At 42.4% G+C, this 22,438-nt stretch overlaps 1 protein-coding gene across 1 annotated transcript in view; it reads left to right on the forward strand.

Annotated features, from left to right (window-relative positions):
- EFHC1 (EF-hand domain containing 1) overlaps positions 1–22,438 on the forward strand; it is a 39,716-nt gene that overhangs the window by 11,719 nt on the left and 5,559 nt on the right. Inside the window, exons 4-9 of the mRNA XM_019986310.2 lie at positions 279–428; positions 1,568–1,760; positions 6,845–7,065; positions 10,875–11,015; positions 13,202–13,415; positions 13,748–13,895. Of these exons, the coding sequence (XP_019841869.2) occupies positions 279–428; positions 1,568–1,760; positions 6,845–7,065; positions 10,875–11,015; positions 13,202–13,415; positions 13,748–13,895 (1,067 nt within the window). The remainder of the gene's footprint in view (positions 1–278; positions 429–1,567; positions 1,761–6,844; positions 7,066–10,874; positions 11,016–13,201; positions 13,416–13,747; positions 13,896–22,438) is intronic.

The following is a 22,438-nucleotide window of genomic DNA, read 5'->3' on the forward strand; positions in this document are numbered from 1 at the left end:
TAAATCTAATTGATCTGAATTCATATTTGGAGCCAGTTACCTTGCCACCACGTCTTACATTTTTACTTAAGGTAATTATCAGTTATTGTCTGCATTACAGAATTGGGTCAGTCGGAGGCTTGGTACTGCTAAGACATGCTCAAGCTTTAAACTAATGGTTAATGTGGACAGTGGCTTAGAAATTCTTATTATATTAGTGTTTATTTTTATAGCATCACTTAGCACTTACTTTAAGAAGCTTCAAGAAGGATAATCATTATTAATTTTGAATTACGTAGGTATTTTTGGAAAGTCAAGGAATTGAGCTAAATCCCCCAGAGAAGATGGCACTTGATCCTTACACTGAACTCCGGAAACAGCCTCTCCGTAAATATGTAACCCCAACGGACTTTGATCAACTCAAGCAGTTTCTCACCTTTGACAAACAGGTAGGTGAGTGAGCTAGTAGGTTTGTTCCCAAAAGCGGCACTGCTTATTAGCAAGCTGTCTTGGTAGGTGTGTATTTTGAAACATTACATCTGTATTTTAACTGGTCAGGTACAGTGCTCTCTTTCTGGGGTTACAGGTACAGGAATCCCTAGGTTTCATATCAGAGATTCAAAGAAGATTGTGAAGTTAAGTCTTATGAGTTCCACCAAACTTCTCTCTTAAAGTAATTCCTGAGCACCATCTGCTCCCTAACTTTACATTTCCAGCCGCCCACTTCTTTTCCTAAACATGAATTAATCTCCAAGAATCCTTTGGGAAACCTTGAGTGAATTATATTGGGATGTTTCAAAGCTATTGCATGTATGTAGGTTTCTAATGTTAAAATAGTAATTTCAAAGCATTCCCATTGCAGATGCTTCCTTGTTAAATGTTATAATACATTGATGTTTGAGTACAGAATGTTCTGGGTATTTTCCAACTCTGTTCCAGCCTGTCTTCCCCCTTGTGAGCTGGTGTACAGAGCAGATCCGAGTCTTCTCTTCTCTGTACTAAAGGGAAAGAGAAAACAGCGAGATCACCCTCAGTGCTTCTCTGCTGCTGTTTCTCTCAGAAATGTAATTCTGTTTAGTATAGAAAATTTTACCTAGCACTACCAAATTCTTTTAAGAACATTCTTTAAACCAGTCATATGACTGTTACTCTTTTGTAAAGATTCTGTTTTTGAGATTGAAAGAACTAAAATACTGATTAATAAATGAAAATTCTTTCCATACTAATTATATACAAACCATTCACGTGTATCTTTATTAATTACGTATAAACCACTGAATGAAGGGCCCACTGCTCTTTTAATTCAGCTTTTCTTTCACTGACTAATATTTTGGATCAAAATGAATCCTTTCTCAGCACAAGCTTATAAGCCTATTACTTAATATTTTCCAGCTGTTGACATCTGGTTTATAATTTCAGATGTTTTTGTATCTTTGGTGAATACTTTTTTTTTAATAACCATCTGAGATTACTTCATAGTCTTTCTAGCTAATCTTTTCATCACTGATACATAAATGCCAAAGTAGCTAAGTTAAACTCTCCCTTTGTGGAATTTTTTCTTTAAGTCACTGCTTTGGGTTCCTCAAAGGTTCTTCGATTCTATGCCATCTGGGATGACACAGACAGCATGTTCGGTGAATGTCGGACCTACATCATTCATTACTATCTTATGGATGACACGGTGGAAATTCGAGAGGTCCACGAACGGAATGATGGGCGAGATCCCTTCCCCCTCCTGATGAACCGCCAGCGCATGCCCAAGGTTTTGGTGGAGAATGCAAGTATGTGTGATTCAATTTATCCTCTATTAATTGGGACCTTTCCTGGATCTCAGAGGAGTTACTCAATCATGTGATCATTCCCTTTACACTTGGGAGATGGCTGCTGTGTTCTGTAGGCTTTCCCATAACTTCCCTCCGTTACTGGCCCCTCAGTCCAAGCTTGTCTCTGAAATGATCTGGCAGAGATGATTGATACCCAGATCAAGGGAGCAGAACCAAAACAGCAGTGGGAGATTTATTTAAGTGTGGAAGGGCTTCTGAGCCATTTCATGTCAGGCTTTTAGTGCTTTTCTGAAACAGCCTTGTTTTCATTCAGAGGCACAGCTTACCATTTCCTTAGGTGTGCTTTGGACTTTGCTTCTCACCTCAACCACTTCCCAATCAATCAGGAAGTTTCTGTGTGGAATAACTTCAGGTGGTAAAGACACGTCTCTGGTTCGTAAAGGTGGATCCCCATTCTATCAGCCCCTGGTCTGTCTTTGCTGGTATAAAATAACCTTGTGAATTGGGGTAAGAATGCAAACAGAATGCAGCTGAGACTTGCTGTCTGTCACTACTTCTCTGGAATAAGTGAACTTGCTTTAGTTATTGACTTAAGAGTTTAAGAATTTTCTCTTGCAAGAGTGTCATCTTGGTCACATGTACTGACCAATGTTTGGATAGATGACAGAACTCTGTAAATACTTTCATTGTTTTTTTCTTTTTTTAACTCTGTTTTTTGGAACTCAGAGATAAGAAATTCCAGGTATTGAGCAAGAGGTTTGTCTCAGGTTATAAACAAATTGGCAGTTTGAAGGCTAAATGCAGCCCACCCACATGTATGGCTGGGTCTGCGGAGTGTGTTTTAAAAATGCAGAGTTGTTTAGGGGCAAGGAGGTAGAGATTTCCATCACTTGGAGAGTGAAAAGTCAAAATGTGGTGAAAATACACCTTGATAAATATGTAGTTGTTAGAAACAATAAACAAAATATACAAGAAAGCGAATGGGTGCATCTTAAATGCATACTGCTGTGTAGAAAAAAGAAAACAAGATGCATAGTGGAATACCGCTTACATAAAGTAAAACACAAAACGGTGTAAATAGTACATACAAAACCAGAAAGCAGTTCGTTAGAATGGTGGCCTGTGAGGCAGAGGAGAATGAGACTGGGGAAAGGGCGATAAAAATGGTCATCATTTTTAAATTAAGAGTTAACTTTAAAACCCTCTTATTTTAAGAAGTGAGAATAAGTGCTTTAACAGCTTCCATTCTCAAACAGCAATAACTGGATTGGCGCCCTTGTTCAGCTTAGTCCAGCTGCTGCCTGCTCCGTTCTGCTTAGCTCCCATAGCACCCTCCTAGGGTTCCGTGACATTGGACTGTGTACTAAGTTTGGCCTTCCAGGTGCTTAAATGAGCTGAAATGCCTGCCATCTGGAGCTGACAAGCGTTAGAGTTATGACTGAGAGGCAGAATGGGAATGTATTCCGTGTAGCATGAAGAAGGGTCAGTAAACCTCATGAAGTCACTCTTAGGTTCCTTGTTTGTCTGCCTCATCAATGTGACCTATGTGTAAACTTTTCAACACGTAATCATCTGCTCCTATAACTTCCCAAATTCTAACAAAATTTCCATCAGAGGTAGATGGAGTGGTAGCCAGGTGACCTACGTATGGTCCCTTGAAAAGATAGGAGACATATGTTTTTGTGAAAGTTACAATTAGTCTTGTGGTAGCAGGACAGAAAAAGCTAAGCTCCCATCAACTAAATAATTTCTTTAACTGGAAAAAGAAATGGTGTTAAAGCATCTGATCGACTTCCAGAGGCCTTTATCTAGTGGGTAGTTCTTATTGAATTCAGTTAAACAAGAGTTAAATATCTGCTCCGAGAACCATGTCATGTGCTAAGTGCTGTGGAGGATAAGATAAAATTGCTCCAGACCTAGAATGCCTGTCCTTCAGGCACTTTCAGTGGCTGGGGAGACAAGTCATATACACATTCAGAGTGCTTAAACAGTAACACGGGTGCCCCAGGTGATCTGATTCCTGATTCGCGTGTCATGTAGACAGAGCTCAGAACAACGGGTGTGAGCTAGAAAGACCAAAGAAGCCTTTACAGGAGAGCCTTTACAGGGTTAGGTTAGTAAGACCTAACCCTTACTTGGAAAAATCTTATATACAGAAAGAAAATGATTCCAGAAGTAAAAATCTGAGATGTAAGAAGCAGTAAAGAAAGAAAATGGTAAAATGTAGGTGAATCTAAATAAATACTGACTATACCCGCTGAAGGCATAATGTTGAATTTAAAGTGAAAGTGAAAGTCGCTCAGTTGTGTCTGACTCTGCGACCCCATGGACTGGACAGTCCGTGCAGTTTTCCAGGCCGGAATATTGGAGGTACAGTTCCCTCCTCCAGGAGATCTTCCCCACCCAGGGACTAAACCCAGGTCTCCTCCTTTGCAGGTGGATTCTGTACCAGCTGAGCCACCAGGATTGAATTTAAGGGCTTAAGAATATCAAGATAAAATTAAAGTCTATGACAATAATGATATTGGAGCAGTATTAGGATTAAGAAAACAACAGGTTTTGAAAAGTGGGTATTTTTGTGGATTATTTATTTTCATCGAAATAGAATTAACTTACAATACTATGTTGGCTTCAGGTGATCTGATACTTGTATACATTACAGAGTGATCACCAGGATCTGTCTAGTTACCATCTGTCACCATACAGACTTATTACTGACTCTATCCCTATGCTGTACCTTACATCCCCGTGACTCATTTTACAGCTGAAGTTTGTATCTTTTAATCTTCCTCCTCAGTTTTACACTCATCCCATCACCCCGCTCCCCTCTGGCAACCACCAGTTAGTCCTCTGTATCTCTAAGTCTGTTCTTGTTTTGTTAAGTTTATTCTTTTATTTTACTTTTTGTTGTTGTTGTTGTTCAGTCACTGAGTCTTGTCCAACTCTTTGTGACTCCATGGACTGCAGCATGCCAGGCTCCCCTGTCCTTCACTGTCTCCTGGAGTTCTCAAACTCATGTCCATTGAGTCAGTAATACTGTCTAAACCTCTCATCCTCTGCCTCCCCTTCTCCTTTTAACCTTCAGTCTTTCCCAGCATCAGTGTCTTTTCCAATAAGTTGACTCTTTGCATCAGGTGGCCAAAGTTTTGGAGCTTCAGCTTCAGCATCAGTCCTTCCAGGGAGTATTCAGGGGTGATTTACTTTAGGATTGACTGGTTTGATTCCTTGCAGTGCAAGGAACTCTCAAGAGTTTCCTCTGGCACCACAGTTTGAAAGCATCAGTTCTTTGGTGCTTGGCCTTCTTTATGGTCCAACTCTCAATAGCTTTGGCTTTATGCACCTTTGCTGTCTAGGTTTGTCATAACTTGCCCTCCAAGGAGCAAACATCTTTTAATTTTATGGCTTCAGTCACTGTCCACAGTGATTTTGGAGCCCAAGAAAATAAATCTGTTACTACTTCCCCATCCATTTGCTATGAAGTAATGGGACCAGATGCCATGATCTTAGTTTTTTGAGTGTTGAATTTTAAGTCAGCTTTTTCATTCTCCTCTTTCACCCTCCTGAAGAGGCTCTTTAGTTCCTCTTCACTTTTGACCGTTAGAGTGATATTATCTGCGTATCTGAGGTTGTTGATATTTCTTCTGGCAGTCTTGATTCCAGCTTGCAATTCACCCAGTCTGGCATTTCACATGATGTACTCTACATATAAGTTAAATAAGCAGGGTTATAGTATTTAGCCTTGATGTATTCTTTCTCCAGTTTTGAACCAGTCAGTTTTTCCATGTCTACTTTTTAGATCCCACATGTAAGTGAAATCGTACAGTATTTGTCTTTCTCCAACTTAATTCACTTAGCCTAATAACTCTTTAGGTCTCGCCACGTTGTGGAAAATGGCAAGATTTCATTCTTTTTTATGGCTGAGTATATTCATTGTATGAATGGATAATGAAAGAGAAAGACAAATATGATATGATATCATTTATGTGTGGAATCTAAAATAAGACACAAGTGAACCTCTTTGTGAAATAGAAACAGACTCACAGACATAGTGAAGGCTGATTCTGCGTTTGGAAATCTGTTGATTTCCCCGGATGAACAGATTACTGGAACCATCCACACTGACTGTGCCTGCCTTCTGCCACAGGATCACACTGGCCTCACAGCATTGATCACAATTGCAATGAAACCGTTTTTTGTGTGTTTAGAGTCTGCCACCCCAAACAGAGTGTTGCCTCCATCAAGCCAGGAATTTTATCCATATTATTAATTGTGGTCACTAATAATTTGTTTGTTGAGTGGATAAATGGGTGAAAGTGAAAGTCGCTCAGTCGTGTCCAGTTCTTTGGGACCCCATGGACTATAAAGTCCATGGAATTCTCCAGGCCAGGATACTGGAGTGCGTAGCCATTCTCTTCTCCAGGGGATCTTCCCAACCCAGGGATCAAACCCAGGTCTCCTGCTTTGCAGGTGGATTCTTTACCAGCTGAGCCACAAGGGAAGCCCAAGAATACTGGAGTGGGTAGCCTATCCCTTCTCCAGTGAATCTTTCCGACTCAGGAATTGAAGTGGGTTCTTCTGCATTGCAGGCGGTTTCTTTACCAACTGAACTGTCAGGGAAGCCCCCAAATGGGTGGGCAGTTAAACTAAATGACTTGGATCCCCCCACCCTAGATCCAGTACTCTGTCTTTATAGAAGGATGTTTATTCTTTTCTCTTGTAATGATTCCTTCTAAGCCTTAATTCTGCTGAGATTAGTGACCCGTGGACAGAGGAGCCTGCCTGTCCATGGGGTTGCAAAGAGTCGGACACAACTGAGCGACTAACACACACCCAACAGGGATATCGGAAGCCTAATATGGGAGAGAGACTTTACAGAAACCATCTGGGCCATTATTTATGGGTCCCGTTCACAGATAGAAATACACAGCCCTGTGTTCTGCTGGGAGCGTGGAGGAGTCACTGACCCTCCATCAGAGCTGAAGCCCACACCTGCTCTGTTCTCAGGATTGCCCGGCTGTTGTGTGTCTATCTTCCCATCCTCATTCCTTTTTCTCTCTCCTCTTTCTGCTGTCTTTTGTTAGAGAACTTCCCTCGGTGCGTGCTGGAGATCTCCGATAAGGAGGTGTTGGAATGGTACACGGCCAAAGACTTCATCGTCGGGAAGCCGCTCACTATACTCGGGAGAACTTTCTTCATTTATGATTGTGATCCATTTACTCGGCAGTATTACCAAGAAAAATTTGGAATCTCCGATTTACCACGCATTGATATGAGCAAGAAGGAACCACCTCCTATGAAACAGGTAATGGAACTCTGGTTCTGAGGGTAGTGAGAGAGTTCATCTTCTGATAGAGGACTTTAAGGACAAAAAGGGCTCTTTTATGAATATCCAATTAAAAATGGGCAAAACATATGAAATAGAGCAGTTCACAAAAGCAGAAATACAAATGGCTAATGAACATATGGAAAGACCCTCAACTTATCATCAAAGAAACAGAAATTAAAATACTGAGGTTTAGGATTTTTGATTTAAAAAGACTCAACAGCATCCCATGTTTGCCCTGATGTGATGAAATAAGTTTTTTCCCAGACTGCTAATAGGTGACCCAGTGAGGAAAGCTCTGAAAGACCATTTGTTATCATTTTAACTTTTCCAAAATAAAAATATTACATATCTCTTGACCCAGAAAATCTGGTTTGGGGATTATAAAAAGATAGGTGTAAGGACCTGTATTGTAGCATTGTTTATAATAAGGTGTTAGAACATTGGCCGAATAAATTATAATATATCCATCCATACAATTAGAAGACTGTAAGTCTCGTTAAAAAATAAAGAGGAAGTCTGTGCATATTAGCATGAAAAAAATGTCCATAACATTTTTAAGGGAGTGTGAATACATGATGTGGCACTAATTTCTGTAGATTACTGTATACAACATCTGCTTCCATCACTGAGGAAAAGACCTGGAGGAATGTTTCCCCAGATGATCTACAGTTGTTAGTTCTCCAGTGGGCAGAAGGGAGGGAAAGAGGGAAGTGGGAGATGACCAGGGACCTGTTTTTTATACTGTGTGGTTTTAATTTCACTTTCTATACCAAGCTGTATATTACCTTAATAACTTCTAAATTTTTTCATTAAATTCCAGACCCCTAAGACATTTCTTTCTTTTTTTTTTTTTTATTTGCCTATTTATCAAACCTTTCACTTAAAAAGTGATTGGGAGCAAAAAACAAACAAAAAAAAACTAATTAATTGAAGATGTTGGAAGATGGTGTTCTTTAATTGCAGTATTGCTCTCCTTAAAAATCAGGCAGAATCCCAGACTTCAGTTCTGTGCACCTCAAAGTCCACTGTGATCTGAGAGTAAGTTCATGGTGTCTTTAATGCAGCAAAGTAGTGATCTAGTAGACTTGGGCCTTCAGAATGGCTCAGCCACGTGTTTTAGAGTTTGAAGTAACAACTGCGTGTTTTCAGAATTACACAGCCAATTCCAGAAGCATCTCACGTATCAAGGCCCACGTGTCATAGACCAAAGGCACTGTGCCATTACACCTGTCTAGGGGAAGAACAATTCACACAACCTCTGTGTGTGTTGCTCATGTATAAAATAGTGTGTGAGCATCCATGGCCCTTCTTTATTTTGCCAGCATGTGTGTAAAATTATGTCAGCGGCCTCTTTTCAAAAGACAGTGATTGGAAGGATGGAATGATTGAGATCCTCCAGCCTGGCCGCTGCTTTACCCACAACTCTTGGCCCGAGCCGCTTGCGTATCTGCTGAGTTACAAGGGTTCTGTGTCCTGTTTTATCCCCTGGACTTCTGCTAATGCTTGAACCACTTTTGCATCATTTCTTTACATGGCTCTCTCTCACCTCTCGCAACTTAGTGTAGGCCTTCTTTCTTCCAAGAAGCAAGTACCTTTAAGCTCTCCTCAGTCATTACCCCTTGGCCGTCTAAACTCTACAAGGTGAAGTGGGGACACAGAGATGGGAGGCTAGCAGTTTCTAGAGGCACCAAGCCAGCGTCAAGCCAATGGGCAGGGACAGAGCCGGATATGAAGTGCATGTATTTGATTTGAGAATCGTGACCTTCAGATCAGGAGTAAGTCCACATGGATCCAGAGGCCACATGAGCTAGATCTCAGACTCAGTCCATCTGGAGACATGCTGGTAGGGAGGAGGAAGAAGCCAGGGCCAGGAGGGCCCATCTGCCATGGAGCCAGCCTCTGAACACGTTTAAAGGATGAGGGGCTCTCAGATTTTGTGTGTGTGTGTACATGTTAAAAACAAAAAAAAAACCCTGGGCAGGAACTCTGGAGGGTGGGTCATTGGAACAGGGGTATCTATGAGTGGTGGTATCCACAGAGGAATAGCTCTAGTTTGGAACAGGACCCACGCAGCAGCTTGGCATATGATGGAGTATGGGAAGCACAGTACCAGGGCTGCAGGCGGAAGGGCTGATATCTAGAGAAGGCCTGCATCCCAAGAGGGGAAATGAGATTCGATTTGAGGGAAATAGGTGGAAACCTGTTAAAACACAAAAGGAATTTGGCAGGAAGGTGCTCAGAAGCTTACCTCCCTATTTCAAAACCCCTTAACCTCCCCTGCACCCCCTGACCAGGTTGCTCTCACTGTGTATTGGTATTAGATAGTGCCACTGCATTTCTGCTGCTTACAGGTAAGTTAGAGCTTAGCATGTGGGCAGTGCTATGGGCAGCTTAGCATGAGCGACTTTCAAAGTTGCTCTGTCTATGGCAACTTATGTATTCACTGCCTACTGGTTTCGCATATGGGACAAATTAGTCATTGTCCACTTACTGGATCCGCTAATCACACTTTCCTGGTGGCTCAGACAGTAAAACCATCTGCCTACAATGTGGGAGACCTGGGTTCGATCCCTGGGTTGGGAAGATCCCCTGGAGAAGAAAATGGCAACCCATTCCAGTATTCTTTCCTGGAAAATCCCATGGACAGAGGAGCCTGGCAGGCTACAGTCCGTGGGATCACAAAGAGTCGGACACGACTGAGCGACTTCACTTAACTTAGTCACATTCCAGCCATGCAGATCATATTAATCACATACAGCCCAGGGGTGGGTGAAGGATCAATGTTCTAAGCACTTCACCTTGAATGAACGTAACAGAGTCCATGGTTTTTGAGGGAGTCCCCATTATAGATGGATCAGGGCTCATACAGACTAATTTGTTAAACTTGCTGAATACAATATGTTTGAAGATTTGGGGAAGGTGTCTACAGGTGAAAGCATGGTACGAGCAAGTTTGCTGAGAAAGCAGCGCAAAAAGGAGTCAGAGAAAAAGAATTCAGCTGAAGTCTGCCTGGCATTGATGAGAGGGAGGAAACCTCTGAATTATTAATACTTAAGTTTTTGACAAATCCCAGCATCCTGTAGTGGTACCTTCAGCCCTTTATGGAACCTAAGTTCACGACAAACATAAGTTCACCCTGTACTTCCACACTTACCGAATAATCTTTGCATCTGGAATTCAGCTCCATGAGTTTACTTCTTCACCAGGAAAGGGGAGTCCTGGGTGGACAGTGGGGGGGTCTGAGTTCTCAGTAAAGTATGACTGTCATTACTATGAGGCAAAAATCAAGAAATAAAAATATCAGAAGTATGGAGGTTAACAGGAAAAAAAGGAGCATGAACCAAGCCCTGACACCTCCACCCCACCCCAGCTCCAACACACCAGAAAATGGTTTCCAGATCTGCCATGCGGAGACCTACAGCCCAGAACAAAGAATTCACAGGCCCCTGCCTTTCCATGCTGCAAGTCCGTGAGTACCAGGGCTGGGGAGCAGGGCAGGGCTCTGCCATGGCGGTAAGGGTCAGTGGACGTCAGCGATGTCTCAGCCCAGTCTGGAGGGTTATTCTGTAGCATCATGAGTCACTTGTGTGAGCAGTGATCAAGGGCGTAAAGTCTATAAAGAAGAACGGAATATGTGATATGTTGTTCTTTCCGATTGCATTTGAATATGTAGAAATTACTTTTAAATATTTTCCAGACTTTAAAAAGAAACTTACAGTTACCTTTAATGAAATTTTAAAAACAAGCAGCATCTGCTTTATTTCTTGCTTCCTTTTTTTCTTCAGGAGTTGCCTCCTTATAATGGTTTTGGCCTAATTGAAGACTCTGCTCAAAACTGCTTTGCTCTCATCCCAAAAGCTCCCCAAAAAGATGTTATTAAAATGCTGATGAACGAGAACAAGGTGCTTCGTTATTTGGCCACACTGGTGAGGACAGTGTTTGTATCCTGAGGTTCTGCTGTGTCTCAGTGCTGTGCACGGTTGTCCGTTTTGTCTGTAAGCTAGAGAGTAACAGCTGTCGGAGTCATGTTGAACTCTAGCCTTCAGGCAGGGTGGACGGCATTAAGCATGGTGCTCCCGAACCAAGACCTAGCTCAAGTCCTATCTGCCTTCAGAATCTCTCGGAAATCATTAATCTCTCCTCGCTAGCCCTCACATTTTGACCGACTTTTTGGCCTTTTTTATTAAGCAGTGAAAGCCTTGACTTATATTCAAAGTATCTGTCTCTCTGTGTGCCTTTCCAGTGAACTGTCATTTCCTTGACAGTAGGGACCATGTCTTTTATATTCATTAAATGTAACAAATGGAATCGTACTAACTTAATAGGTAACTTTGGGAAGTCATATGTTTAGTGGCTAAGAGGTTTGGAAAGAGGCAAATTTAGATCCTGAATGTTCCACTCAGTGGCTGAATTGCCTGAAGCAAATTACTGATAAGAATTCAAAGGGTAATGTCTCTAAAAATAGAAAAGAAAAACAGAAATAGAAATATAAGTGTTTTATTTAGAAATGTAGACATAAATAGCAGAAATTGACATGTTACTCTGGCAATAGACATGTGTTTGAAAAATGAGAACATAGTTAACTGATACATTTTTTGAAATGTTGAACAAAGCTTTGAAATGAGAGTTCTAGCAAATTCTAGGCCAATTAGAACACTTCACACTGTAAGAATTCTGGTAAGGCAGAAACCAACATGACGTAAAGCAATTTTCCTCTGATTAAAAAATAAAATAAAAGAATTCTGATTAATGAAGGTTTTGCATTGTTGCTAAGTTCTTTGAGTTACTATTAAAGTTCAGTAGGTTTGTTGAATTATAACATAGTAATTGTGAATTCCTTGAGGGCAGGGGTAGTGTCTCTTTAGACTTTGTAGGCACTCAATAATTATTGGTTGAGTTGGTAAATGAATTTATTTATACATACACTGTCCATGAGTCAGGCAATATAATGTTTTATTCATTTTATGTTTTGAAATATAAGAATCAGAGAGGTTAATTGGTGTGTCCCAGGTCTTACTGCTTAGACAGAGGCAGAACTGGAACTCAACCTAATGAAAACTCAAGTTGAAAAGATACATGCACCCCAGTATTCACAGAAGTACTGTTTAAAATAACCAAGACATGGAAGCAACCTAAATGTCCATCACCAGAGGAATGGATATAAAGAAGCTGTGTGGAAGGGTGTGTGTGTATGTGTGTGTAATGGAATATTACTCAGCCATAAGAAAACTATGGAATAATTTGCAGCAACATGGATTGACCTAGAGATTATCATATAGTAGAATTTCAATGAACAAGCCTGGAAGAGAAGAGTGAAGTAGAAAATTAGCATTATGCACACCCCACAGTAAATTTGTTGCTGACTAGATCCATCAACAGATGCTAAAATTAGTGGGAAAACCTTTGGGGAAAAACACGATTTTCATAGTTTGCAAGTATCTCCCTCAAGATATTTATTAACTGCAAAGGGAAAGATGGTGACTTCCTAGGAGAGAAACCTACCAGGCATCTTCTTAACCAAGTGATCAAGGTCAGCGTCACCAATAAAAAGACGTTTTGACATCATGGACTCCTTGATATGCACAGAAAAGGATCTTCATACATTTTCCTCCTGTTTAAAATTTTCTTTTTAAAATTATGTATAGAAATGGATTTGTGTAAAGCCATAGACTTTGCGTAATTACTTTAGTGTCCCTGAAGCTGAACATAATGTCAGCTAAGAGGTTTCAGACTAGCCACCTTTGGATAGAATATAGCCCATATGTTATCTCTGGCCTGCCTGGTGCTTTTAAAGAGTTGAAGTCAACATGTTAAAGTCAGGGATTTAATATAGTAATCCATATTTCTATCTTCTCATGAAAAACTGGAAGATCTAACAACATTGGGCCTGCATTCATTCCCACAGGCAGCAGTCAACTGGTGTGAGTTGGGGCAGCTTCCCTTAGGTGAGGTGTACCCTGTCCAGGCCTCCAGAGTCACCCCATACTGTTCATTCATATTATATTCCATATGTTAGGTTTATATTGTACCCTAGTCCCTGTAGGTGTTTTAGTTGGCGGCATCTGCACAGATCATGTATCTTCATAATGTCCTCTTTTCTTCACCTTTCCAGGAATCCCCCTTCCCAGAAGACAAGGGCCGCCGGTTTGTCTTGTCTTATTTTCTAGCCACTGACATGATCAGTATCTTTGAGCCTCCTGTTCGAAATTCTGGTATCATTGGGGGCAAGTATCTCGGCAGAACTAAAGTTGTCAAACCAGGTTCCTCGGTGGAAAACCCTGTCTACTATGGCCCCAGTGACTTCTTCATTGGTGCTGTGATTGAGGGTAGGTCTCAGCAGAGTTCAGGCTTTCCTACTGGCTTTGTTGGGGATTTAACTGAGTGAACACTTGTAGGAGGCATTAGTCTGCAGTCCAGAAGTACATGTGGTTCAGTGTCGTAATGTCCTCCTTTATCAATTAAACTGTAAATTGGTTGCATTTGTTGGCTGTAGATGGAGACTTGGAGCTCCCTAAGCGCTGAGCAAACTAGTACACATTAGTTTGGAGAGCTATGTAAGGTTCATTAGTCTAGCTCACAAATACATGTCTGTGAATTTTTACTCTTGGTTGCCTGATAAAAACATAACCAAGCTAATGTATTTCTACCTTCTCCCCAGTGTTTGGCCACCGGTTCGTCATCCTTGACACAGACGACTATGTTTTAAAATACATGGAGAGCAACGCTGCCCAGTATTCACCAGAAGCACTCCTGTCGATTCAGAACCACATTCGAAAGCAAGAGGCTCCCGCACCAGAATTGGATGGGTATGTCTGACCATCTGAGATCCATTTTGAATTTGGCACAGTGAGATATTCAGGAAACAGTTCTTAACAAAATGAATGGGTAATCACATTTTAGCTTTTCAAATTTCCCTCACCAATGGAAATTCTTATACACAGGTGGTGGTGGTGGTTTAGTTACTAAGTCGTGTCCTACTCTTTTATGACCCCGTGAACTATAGCCCGCCAGGCTCCTCTGTCTATGGGATTTCCCAGGCAAGGATACTGGAGTGGGTTGCCATTTCCTTCTATAGGGGATCTTCCTGACCCAGAGATGGAACCCATGTTTCCTGCTTGGCAGGTGGTCTACACAGGTTACCTGGGTTTAATATAATAACTTGGGTTTCCTTGGTGCCTCAGTGGTAAAGAATCTTGCCTACCAATGCAGGAGACACTGGTTCAGTTTCTGGGTTGGGAAGATCCCCTGGAGAAGGAAAAGGCAACCCACTCCAGTATTAATGCCTGGAAAATCTCATGGACAGAGGAGCCTGGTGGGCTGCAGTCTGTTTTGGGACTCAAAGAGTCAGACATGACTTAGTGACTAAACAACAATGATTAAGACAGTGGCTATAGGGGAGATGAGAGGAGGAGGCGGTACGGAGGATGAATGTTTCTGACCTGAGCAGTTGGAAAGGAGGAGTTGCCACCAACTGGGATGGAGACGTATATTGCAGGTAGAGGAGGGTTTTTTGGAGGTGGTGGGGTGGTGGGGATGTTTCAGTTTTGGACATACTAGGGTTTAAGATACCTTTAGATATTCAAGTAGAGTGATCAAGCAGGTGGTTGGACATATAAATCTGGAGTTCAGGTGAGAGGCCTATGCTGTGGGAGTTGCGGGCATATAAATGATATTTTAAGCCCCGAGACTGGGTGAAATCTCTGAGGTAGTCGTTATAGACAGAAGAAAGAATAGCTCCAAGTATTGCACTCTGGAGTCCTCCAGCAGTAAGAGTTGCGAAGAGAAACCGGAGAACAGCTAGTGAGGCTGGAAGAAAGCTAGGCAGGTGTGTCCTGGAATCCAGGGGGAGGGTCCCGGCGTCCCCTTTTGCCCAGAAGTTTATAGTGGCATTATAAATGTGACCACACAGACAATCTTTGTGCCAATGGGAAAATTCACTTTTGTTCTGCAACTTCAAAAACTTTTTGTCAAAACATGAAAAACTCTGATGGTTACAAATGTATAGAGAGATTAAAAAATAGTAAACTTGATTTTTATTTAGTCCACTGTAATTTTAAGACATTGCCAATGCTGAGGATTAAAAATGTTTCATTTTCTTGTAAAAAAACAATTAAGAGTAGTTGGGACAGTGCTTGCCTTCCTGTTCTCACACAATGCGAGTATCTTTTCTGTGCCTCCACAAATCATCAGATTCCTTTCCAAGTTTGAATCAACTTCCAATGTTTTCTTATTTTCGCTTTTAGTGTTGTGATTATATCCTAGAGTTCCTTTAATGACAGTGAAGTATCTCAGAGTCCTTTTAATGTGAAGTTTTTGAGCTTCCCAGGTGGCTCAAATGGTAAAGAACCCGGCAGCACGTGGGAGACCTGGGTTCGATCCCTGGGTTGGGAAGATCCCCTGGAGGAGGGAACAGCATCCCACTCCAGTGTTCTTCCCTGGAGAATTCTATGGACAGAGAAGCCTGGCAGGCTGCAGTCCATGGGGTCACAGAGAGTCGGACACGGCTGAGTGACTTTGGCTTCACGTCTTGCTGGCGTCTGGGATATCGTGATCCTTTTTGTCCCGATCATTTCCTCCTTTTGGGTCAGTGCGCCGGCCTTTGCTGGGGTCCTCTGGCTGCACGTCGAGTCTGTCAAACGGCAGCGGTGTCCGCGTTCCCAGTCAGCTGGTTCTTCTCTAACTCCGCTGTGTTGGACCTGAATTCTCCTTTCTAGCTCTATCGCTTTTGGTTTTTCTGCTGCACTCTCATCTTTGCTGTCAGAGTTCTTTCTTTCATCGTCCATTTTTGCAAACTGTCACTTGAGTTTATCCTTTAGAGAAAAGGAGGCAACGCAGCTACACGCTTTGCTATCTGTGTGTGGCTTCAAAAACACATGCCTGGTTACTAGTTACTGACAGATTTTGAAGAGAGGATATGCTTGTCATTGATTATGACACACATCTGCTATTTATACAGTGACTTGTGGGCTAGAAATCTCACAGTGAGTTTTCACTTTAGGCAGTAATTCACAGTTAATGAACTGTGGTAACTGAAAGTCGAACCATGTTGTTGAAGGACTGGGTTATTTAACCAGTGAACTGTGGTAACTGAAGTTCATGCATATCTGAGCCATGTGAAGTCGTAATTGTCTGCACATCAACGAAGACAGTGATTCGCTGTCTCAGGTGAGGATTTAGCAACAAGTAGGGGGTACTGGAAGAAGCACAAGCTGGAATCAAGATTGCCGGGAGAAATACCAATAACCTCAGATATGCAGATGACACCACCCTTATGGCAGAAAGTGAAGAGGAACTAAAAAGCCTCTTGATGAAAGTGAAAGAGGAAGGTGAAAAAGTTGGCTTAAAGCTCAACATTCAGAAAACCTAGATCATGGCATCTAGTCCTATCACTTTATAGGAAATAGATGGGGAAACAGTGGAAACAGTGTCATACTCTATTTTTTTGGGCTCCAAAATCACTGCAGATGGTGATTGCAGCCATGAAATTAAAAGACGCTTACTCCTTGGAAGGAAAGTTATGACCAACCTAGATAGCATATTCAAAAGCAGAGACATTACTTTGCCAACAAAGGTCCGTCTAGTCGAGGCTATGATTTTTCCAGTGGTCATGTATGGATGTGAGAGTCGGACTGTGAAGAACGCTGAGCGTGGAAGAATTGATGCTTTTGAACTGTGGTGTTGGAGAAGACTCTTGAGAGTCCCTTGGACTGCAAGGAGATCCAACCAGTCCATTCTAAAGATCAGTCCTGGGTGTTCTTTGGAAGGACTGATGCTAAAGCTGAAACTCCAGTACTTTGGCCACCTCATGTGAAGAGTTGACTCATTGGAAAAGACTCTGATGCTGGGAGGGATTGGGGGAAGGAGGAGAAGGGGACGACGAGGATGAGATGGCTGGATGGCATCACCAACTCGATCAACGTGAGTCTGAGTGAACTCCGGGAGTTGGTGATGGACAGGGAGGCCTGGCGTGCTGTGATTCATGGGGTCGCAAAGAGTTGGACACGACTGAATGACTGAACTGAACTGAACTGAGGGGGTACTGGGGACCTCAGTGAGGACTTCCACTGGAATGGGGCGGGGGTGGGCTTAAGAGATGGGAGGAGAGGAAGTTGAGGAAGTTGGTGCAAAGGGGAATAGGGAGATGGGGAGTAGCTGGCAGAGGAAATGGAATAGAGGGCTTTTTGTTTTGTTTGTAAGAATAAAGGGCAGCAAGTTTGTATGTAAATGGGAATAATTCTGTAGGGAAGGAAGCATTGATAAATCTGTGAGAGAGGGGAGATTTCTGGTGTCTGTGAGAGACCCAGGGGGAGGAACTGGCTTTAGACGGAAGCATTGGTCATCCATCTCGGGCAGTGGTTCACCAATGTTCACATTTAGGAATGTTCACATTCAGAGGTCAGAGAGCAGCTCTGACCTCACAGACTTCCATGAGGGTCTCGAGAAGCTCCCAGGGTCTCTGGATTACTCTCTGAAACCATAATGTGTGTGCCAGGCAGGAAGGCAGGGTGTGTGGGTGCAGGTGCTGGCAGGTTGGTTGAGGGGTCAACACGTGGTTGAGGGGTCCTTCTCATTGTTTCGCTGTTTTCACTATAGCAGCGCAGCAGGAAGAATGCAGATGTGGAGACGTTGGAGGTTCCGGGAGGAGAAGTTGGGAAATGTTCTGTTGACTCTACAAATAAATAAAATGAATATAAAAATAAAGTGAAAATAAATACATACCATCATTTTACCTGCTGCTAAGAAAGAAAGACTGTCAGTTGTAATTGAGACTCACCATCAATTTTAAAATGCATCCTGATTCAGAGATGTGAAAAATATGAAGGAAAATAAGTTTCTTTGGCTGGTGAAACATGGCAGCCGTCTAGGAGAGTGGGAGGCAGATGGCACGAGGGCCATAGTTTGGTGGCTGGGCACCAGGAAGGGCCAGGTTGAGATTCATGGCACACATTTAACTTGAGTACTTCTCAAAAGCTTCTTTCTGTAATTTCCCCATGTCTCTGCAAATACCAGGAACACTGGAAAGCTTCTTGCTTTGGCATACTACAGGTGGGCTGTTTTCTCCCCCTTTATTTAGTAATGAGGAAAAGATAGTATTAGGACACTTAGAGTAAGATACGAATAAAAATAAATTTAAGTTCTGGGTTAATAGATCCATGGCTATCCTCGTTCTGACCCTCACTTTCGTTCTCTTCTCTTGTGATGAGTCAGGGATAAATGAAAGAAAACGCTCAAAGGTGCTATGAACCCAGAGGTCTCGCCCTCTGTATCTTACAGCCTTACTTCTCTTGGCTTCTGACTCACCCATCTGGTAAAGAATCCCGCTCTAAGGAAACACAAACCCTGTATTTGATCATTGGAAAGAATAATGAAAAGGGATCCTGAGTACTTGTCATGCCCAAGAACTTTTTATGTCCAGTGTTGGCTCCTGCTGCTGCTGCTAAGTCACGTCAATCGTGTCCAACTCTATGCGACCCCATAGATGGCAGCCCACCAGGCTCCCATCCCTGGGATTCTCCAGGCAAAAATACTGGAGTGGGTTGCCATTTCCTTCTCCAGTGCATGAAAGTGAAAAGTGAAAGTGAAGTCGCTCAGTCGTGTCCGACTCTTCGAGACCCCATGGACTGCAGCCTACCAGGCTCCTCTGTCCATGGGATTTCCCAGGCAAGAGGTGTTGGCTACTGGATGATGAAATTTGGAGTTAGCCATCTTCTTTCTCTGAGCCATAAAATTAAAACAGTGCCCACGTGATTGGAGTATTGACTTCATCTGAAATTCTTTTCAGGCTTAGGTCCCTGTACTGGCAGGTGGATTCTTTACTACTGAGCCACCAGGGAAGCCGTCCATATTCACTCTGCAGTTGGTCTCAGGTAGATCCAGTGTGAGTGGCTTCCATTTTCCTACTCTTTGCCTTGGAATGTTTCTTTACTGAGCTCTTTACCTTCTTGTCACAGCTAAGTAGCTCCCATTTCTCTAAATTCTTTTGTGTCTGTCACCGCCTCCTTTCTGACTGTGCTGGTATCCAAATAACTCTCCAGAAGTTGTTTCTTGAGGTCACTGATTGTTTTCAGATCTAACGGTCTCTTGTCATTTATTCATTAATTCAGTGATATTGGAGCTTGCACCACATGCCGGACCTTAATAAACACTCAAGGCAGCCAGATGAGAGAATAGGAGCTCGTTGTCTAGGGCAGCGGTTGGCAGACGCTTTTGGAAAGAGGAGTAAATAATTCAGGTGTGTAAGCCACACCAGCATCTCTGTTGTAAACTACTCAGCTCTGCCTTTGTGGGGTGAAAGCAGCCGTGCATAGTGTGTAAACGAATAGGTGTGACTGGGTTTCACTTAAACTCTATGTAGAAACACAGGCTGCCCACTGGCTTTGGCCTTTGAGCCAGCCCTGCTGGTCCAGCGCTCAGCCTTTTGATCTGCAGATAATGTACACTGATTTTTACCACAGTGCCTTCTGACTCATCTGCCCGCCACCATTCTCTTCTTTAACCCATTGCACCGAGTTACCAGGCCGCGAATTATCACACAAAGTCATGCTGGCACTTGACTCCAAATTCATCATACTACTTCTCCTCTGCCCGTTGTATTGAAGTGTCATTGACAGAACTGTGTTAAGTGTACAATGTGATGATTTGATATACATGTGATTGTGATGTGATTACCACAACCTAGTTAGTTAACACATTCATCATTTCACATTGTTTGTTGTTCAGTCACTCAGTCATGTCCAACTCTTTGTGACCCCATGGACCGCACACGCCAGGCTCCCCTGCCCTTCACCGTCTGCCGGAGCTTCAGTTCAGTCACTCAGTTGTGTCCGACTCTTTGCGACCCCATGAACTGCAGCACGCCAGACCTCCCTGTCCTTCACTATCTCCCAGAGCCTACACAAACCCATGTCCATTGAGTCAGTGATGCCATCCAGCCATCTCATCCTCTGTTGTCCCCTTCTCCTCCTGCCCCCAATCCCTCCCAGCATCAGAGTCTTTTCCAGTGAGTCAACTCTTCACATGAGGTAGCCAAAGTATTGGAATTTCAGCTTCAGCATCAGTCCTTCCAAAGAACACCCAGGACTGATGTCCTTTACAATTGACTGGTTGGATCTCCTTGCAGTCCAAGGGACTCTGAAGAGTCTTCTCCAACACCACAGTTCAAAAGCATCAATTCTTCGGTGCTCAGCTTTCTTTATAGTCCAACTCTCACATCCATACATGACTACTGGAAAAACCATAGCCTTGACTAGACGGACCTTTGTTGGCAAAATAATGTCTCTGCTTTTTAATATGCTATCTAGGTAGGTCATAACTTTCCTTCCAAGGAGTAAGCGTCTTTTAATTTCATGGCTGTAATCACCATCTGCAGTGATTTTGGAGCCCCCCAAAATAAAGTATGACACTGTTTCCACTGTTTCCCCATCTATTTCCCATGAAGTGATGGGACTATAATCATGTTAACAGTGTTAATTACTCTAATTCAGGAGTATGAAATACTTTCCATCTGTTTGTCGTCTTCAGTTTCTTTCATCAATGTCTTATAGTTTTCAGTGTATAGATCTTTCACTTTGGTTAAATTTATTCTAGTTTTTTAAATGCTATTATAAATGAGATTGTTTTAATTTTTCTTTCAATAGTTAATTGTTAGTGCATTTCATGTTGTTTAGTTCCTAAGTGGTGTCCGACTCTTTGTGACCCCATGAACTGCAGCACACCAGGCTTCCCTGTCCACTATCTCCCTGAGTTTGTTCAGACTCATGTCTGTTGAGACAGTGATGCCATCCAACCATCTTATCCTCTGTTACCCCTTCTCTTGCCCTCAGTCTTTGCCAGCATTAGGGTCTTTTCCAAAGAGTCAGCTCTTTGTATCGGGGCCAAAGTATTGGAGCTTCAGCTTAAGCATCAGTCCTTCTGATGAATATTCAGGGTTGATTTCCTTTAGGATTGACTGGTTTGATCTCCTTGCAGTGTAAGGGACTCTCAGGAGTCTTCTCCAGCACCACAGTTCAAAAGCCTCAGTTCTTCAGTATTCAGCCTTCTTTATGGCCCAACTCTCACATGCATACATGACTTCTGGAAAAACCATAGCTTTGACTGTATGGACTTTGTTGGCAAAATGAAGTCTCTGTTTTTTAATACACTATCTAGGTTTGTCATAGTTTTTCTTCCAAGGAGCAAGTGTCTTCTAATTTCGTGCTGCAGTCACCATCTCCAGTGATTTTGGAGCCAAAGAAAATAAAATCTGTCTTCGTTTCCACTTTTTCCACATCTATGTGCCATGAAGTGATGAACCGGATGCCGTGACCTTAGTTTTTTTAATGTTGAGCTTTAAGCCACCTTTTTCACTCTCCTCTTTCACCTTCATCAAGAGGCTCTTTAGTTCCTTTTCACTTTCTGCCATTAGAGTGGTATCTGCATATCTGAGGTTGTTGATATTTCTCTCAGCAATCTTGTTTCCAGCTTGTGCTCCATCCAGCCCAGCATTTTGCATGATGTAGTCTGCATAGAAGCTAAATAATCAAGACGACAGTATTCAGCCCTGATGTACTTACCCAATTTTGAACCAGTCTTTTGTATTATGTCTGGTTCTAACTGTTGCTTCTTGACCTGCATACAGGTTTCTCAGGAGGCAGGTAAGGTGGTCTGGTGTTCCCATCTCTTTTAAGAATTTTCCAGTTTGTTGTGATCCACACAGTCAGAGGCTGTGGTCAATGAAGCAGAAGTGAATGGTTTTTTTTGAGTTCCCTTGCTTTTTCTATGACCCAGAGGATGTTGGCAAGCTGATCTCTGATTTCTCCACCTTTTCTAAATCCAACTTGAACATCTGGAAATCCTTGGTTCATGTACTGCTGAAGCCTAGCTCGAAGGATTTTGAGCATAATTTTGCTGGCATGTGAAAGTTGCATGAGTGCAGTTGTGCGGTAGTTTGAGCATTCTTTGGCATTGCCTTTCTTTGGGATTGGAATGAAAACGGACCTTTTCCAGTCCTGTGGCCACTGCTGAGTTTTCCAAATTTGCTGGCATATTGAGTACAGCACTTTAACCACATTATCTTTTAGGATTTGAAATAGCTTAGCTGGAATTCCATCACCTCCACTAGCTTTGTTCATAGTAATGCTTTCTAAGGCCCACTTGACTTCACACTCCAGTATATCTGACTCTAGATGAGTGATCATACTATTGTGGTTATCCGGGTCATTAAGACCTTTTTTGTACAGTTCTTCTGTGTATTCTTGCCACCTCTTAATCTCTTCTGCTTCTGTTAGGTCCATACCATTTCTCTGCTTTATTGTGCCCATCTTTGCATGAAATGTTCCCTTAGTATCTTCTAATTTTCTTAGTCTTTCCC

The sequence above is a fragment of the Bos indicus genome, chromosome 23 (genome assembly GCF_029378745.1).
Source record: "Bos indicus isolate NIAB-ARS_2022 breed Sahiwal x Tharparkar chromosome 23, NIAB-ARS_B.indTharparkar_mat_pri_1.0, whole genome shotgun sequence".
Classification (NCBI taxonomy): Eukaryota; Metazoa; Chordata; class Mammalia; order Artiodactyla; family Bovidae; genus Bos; species Bos indicus.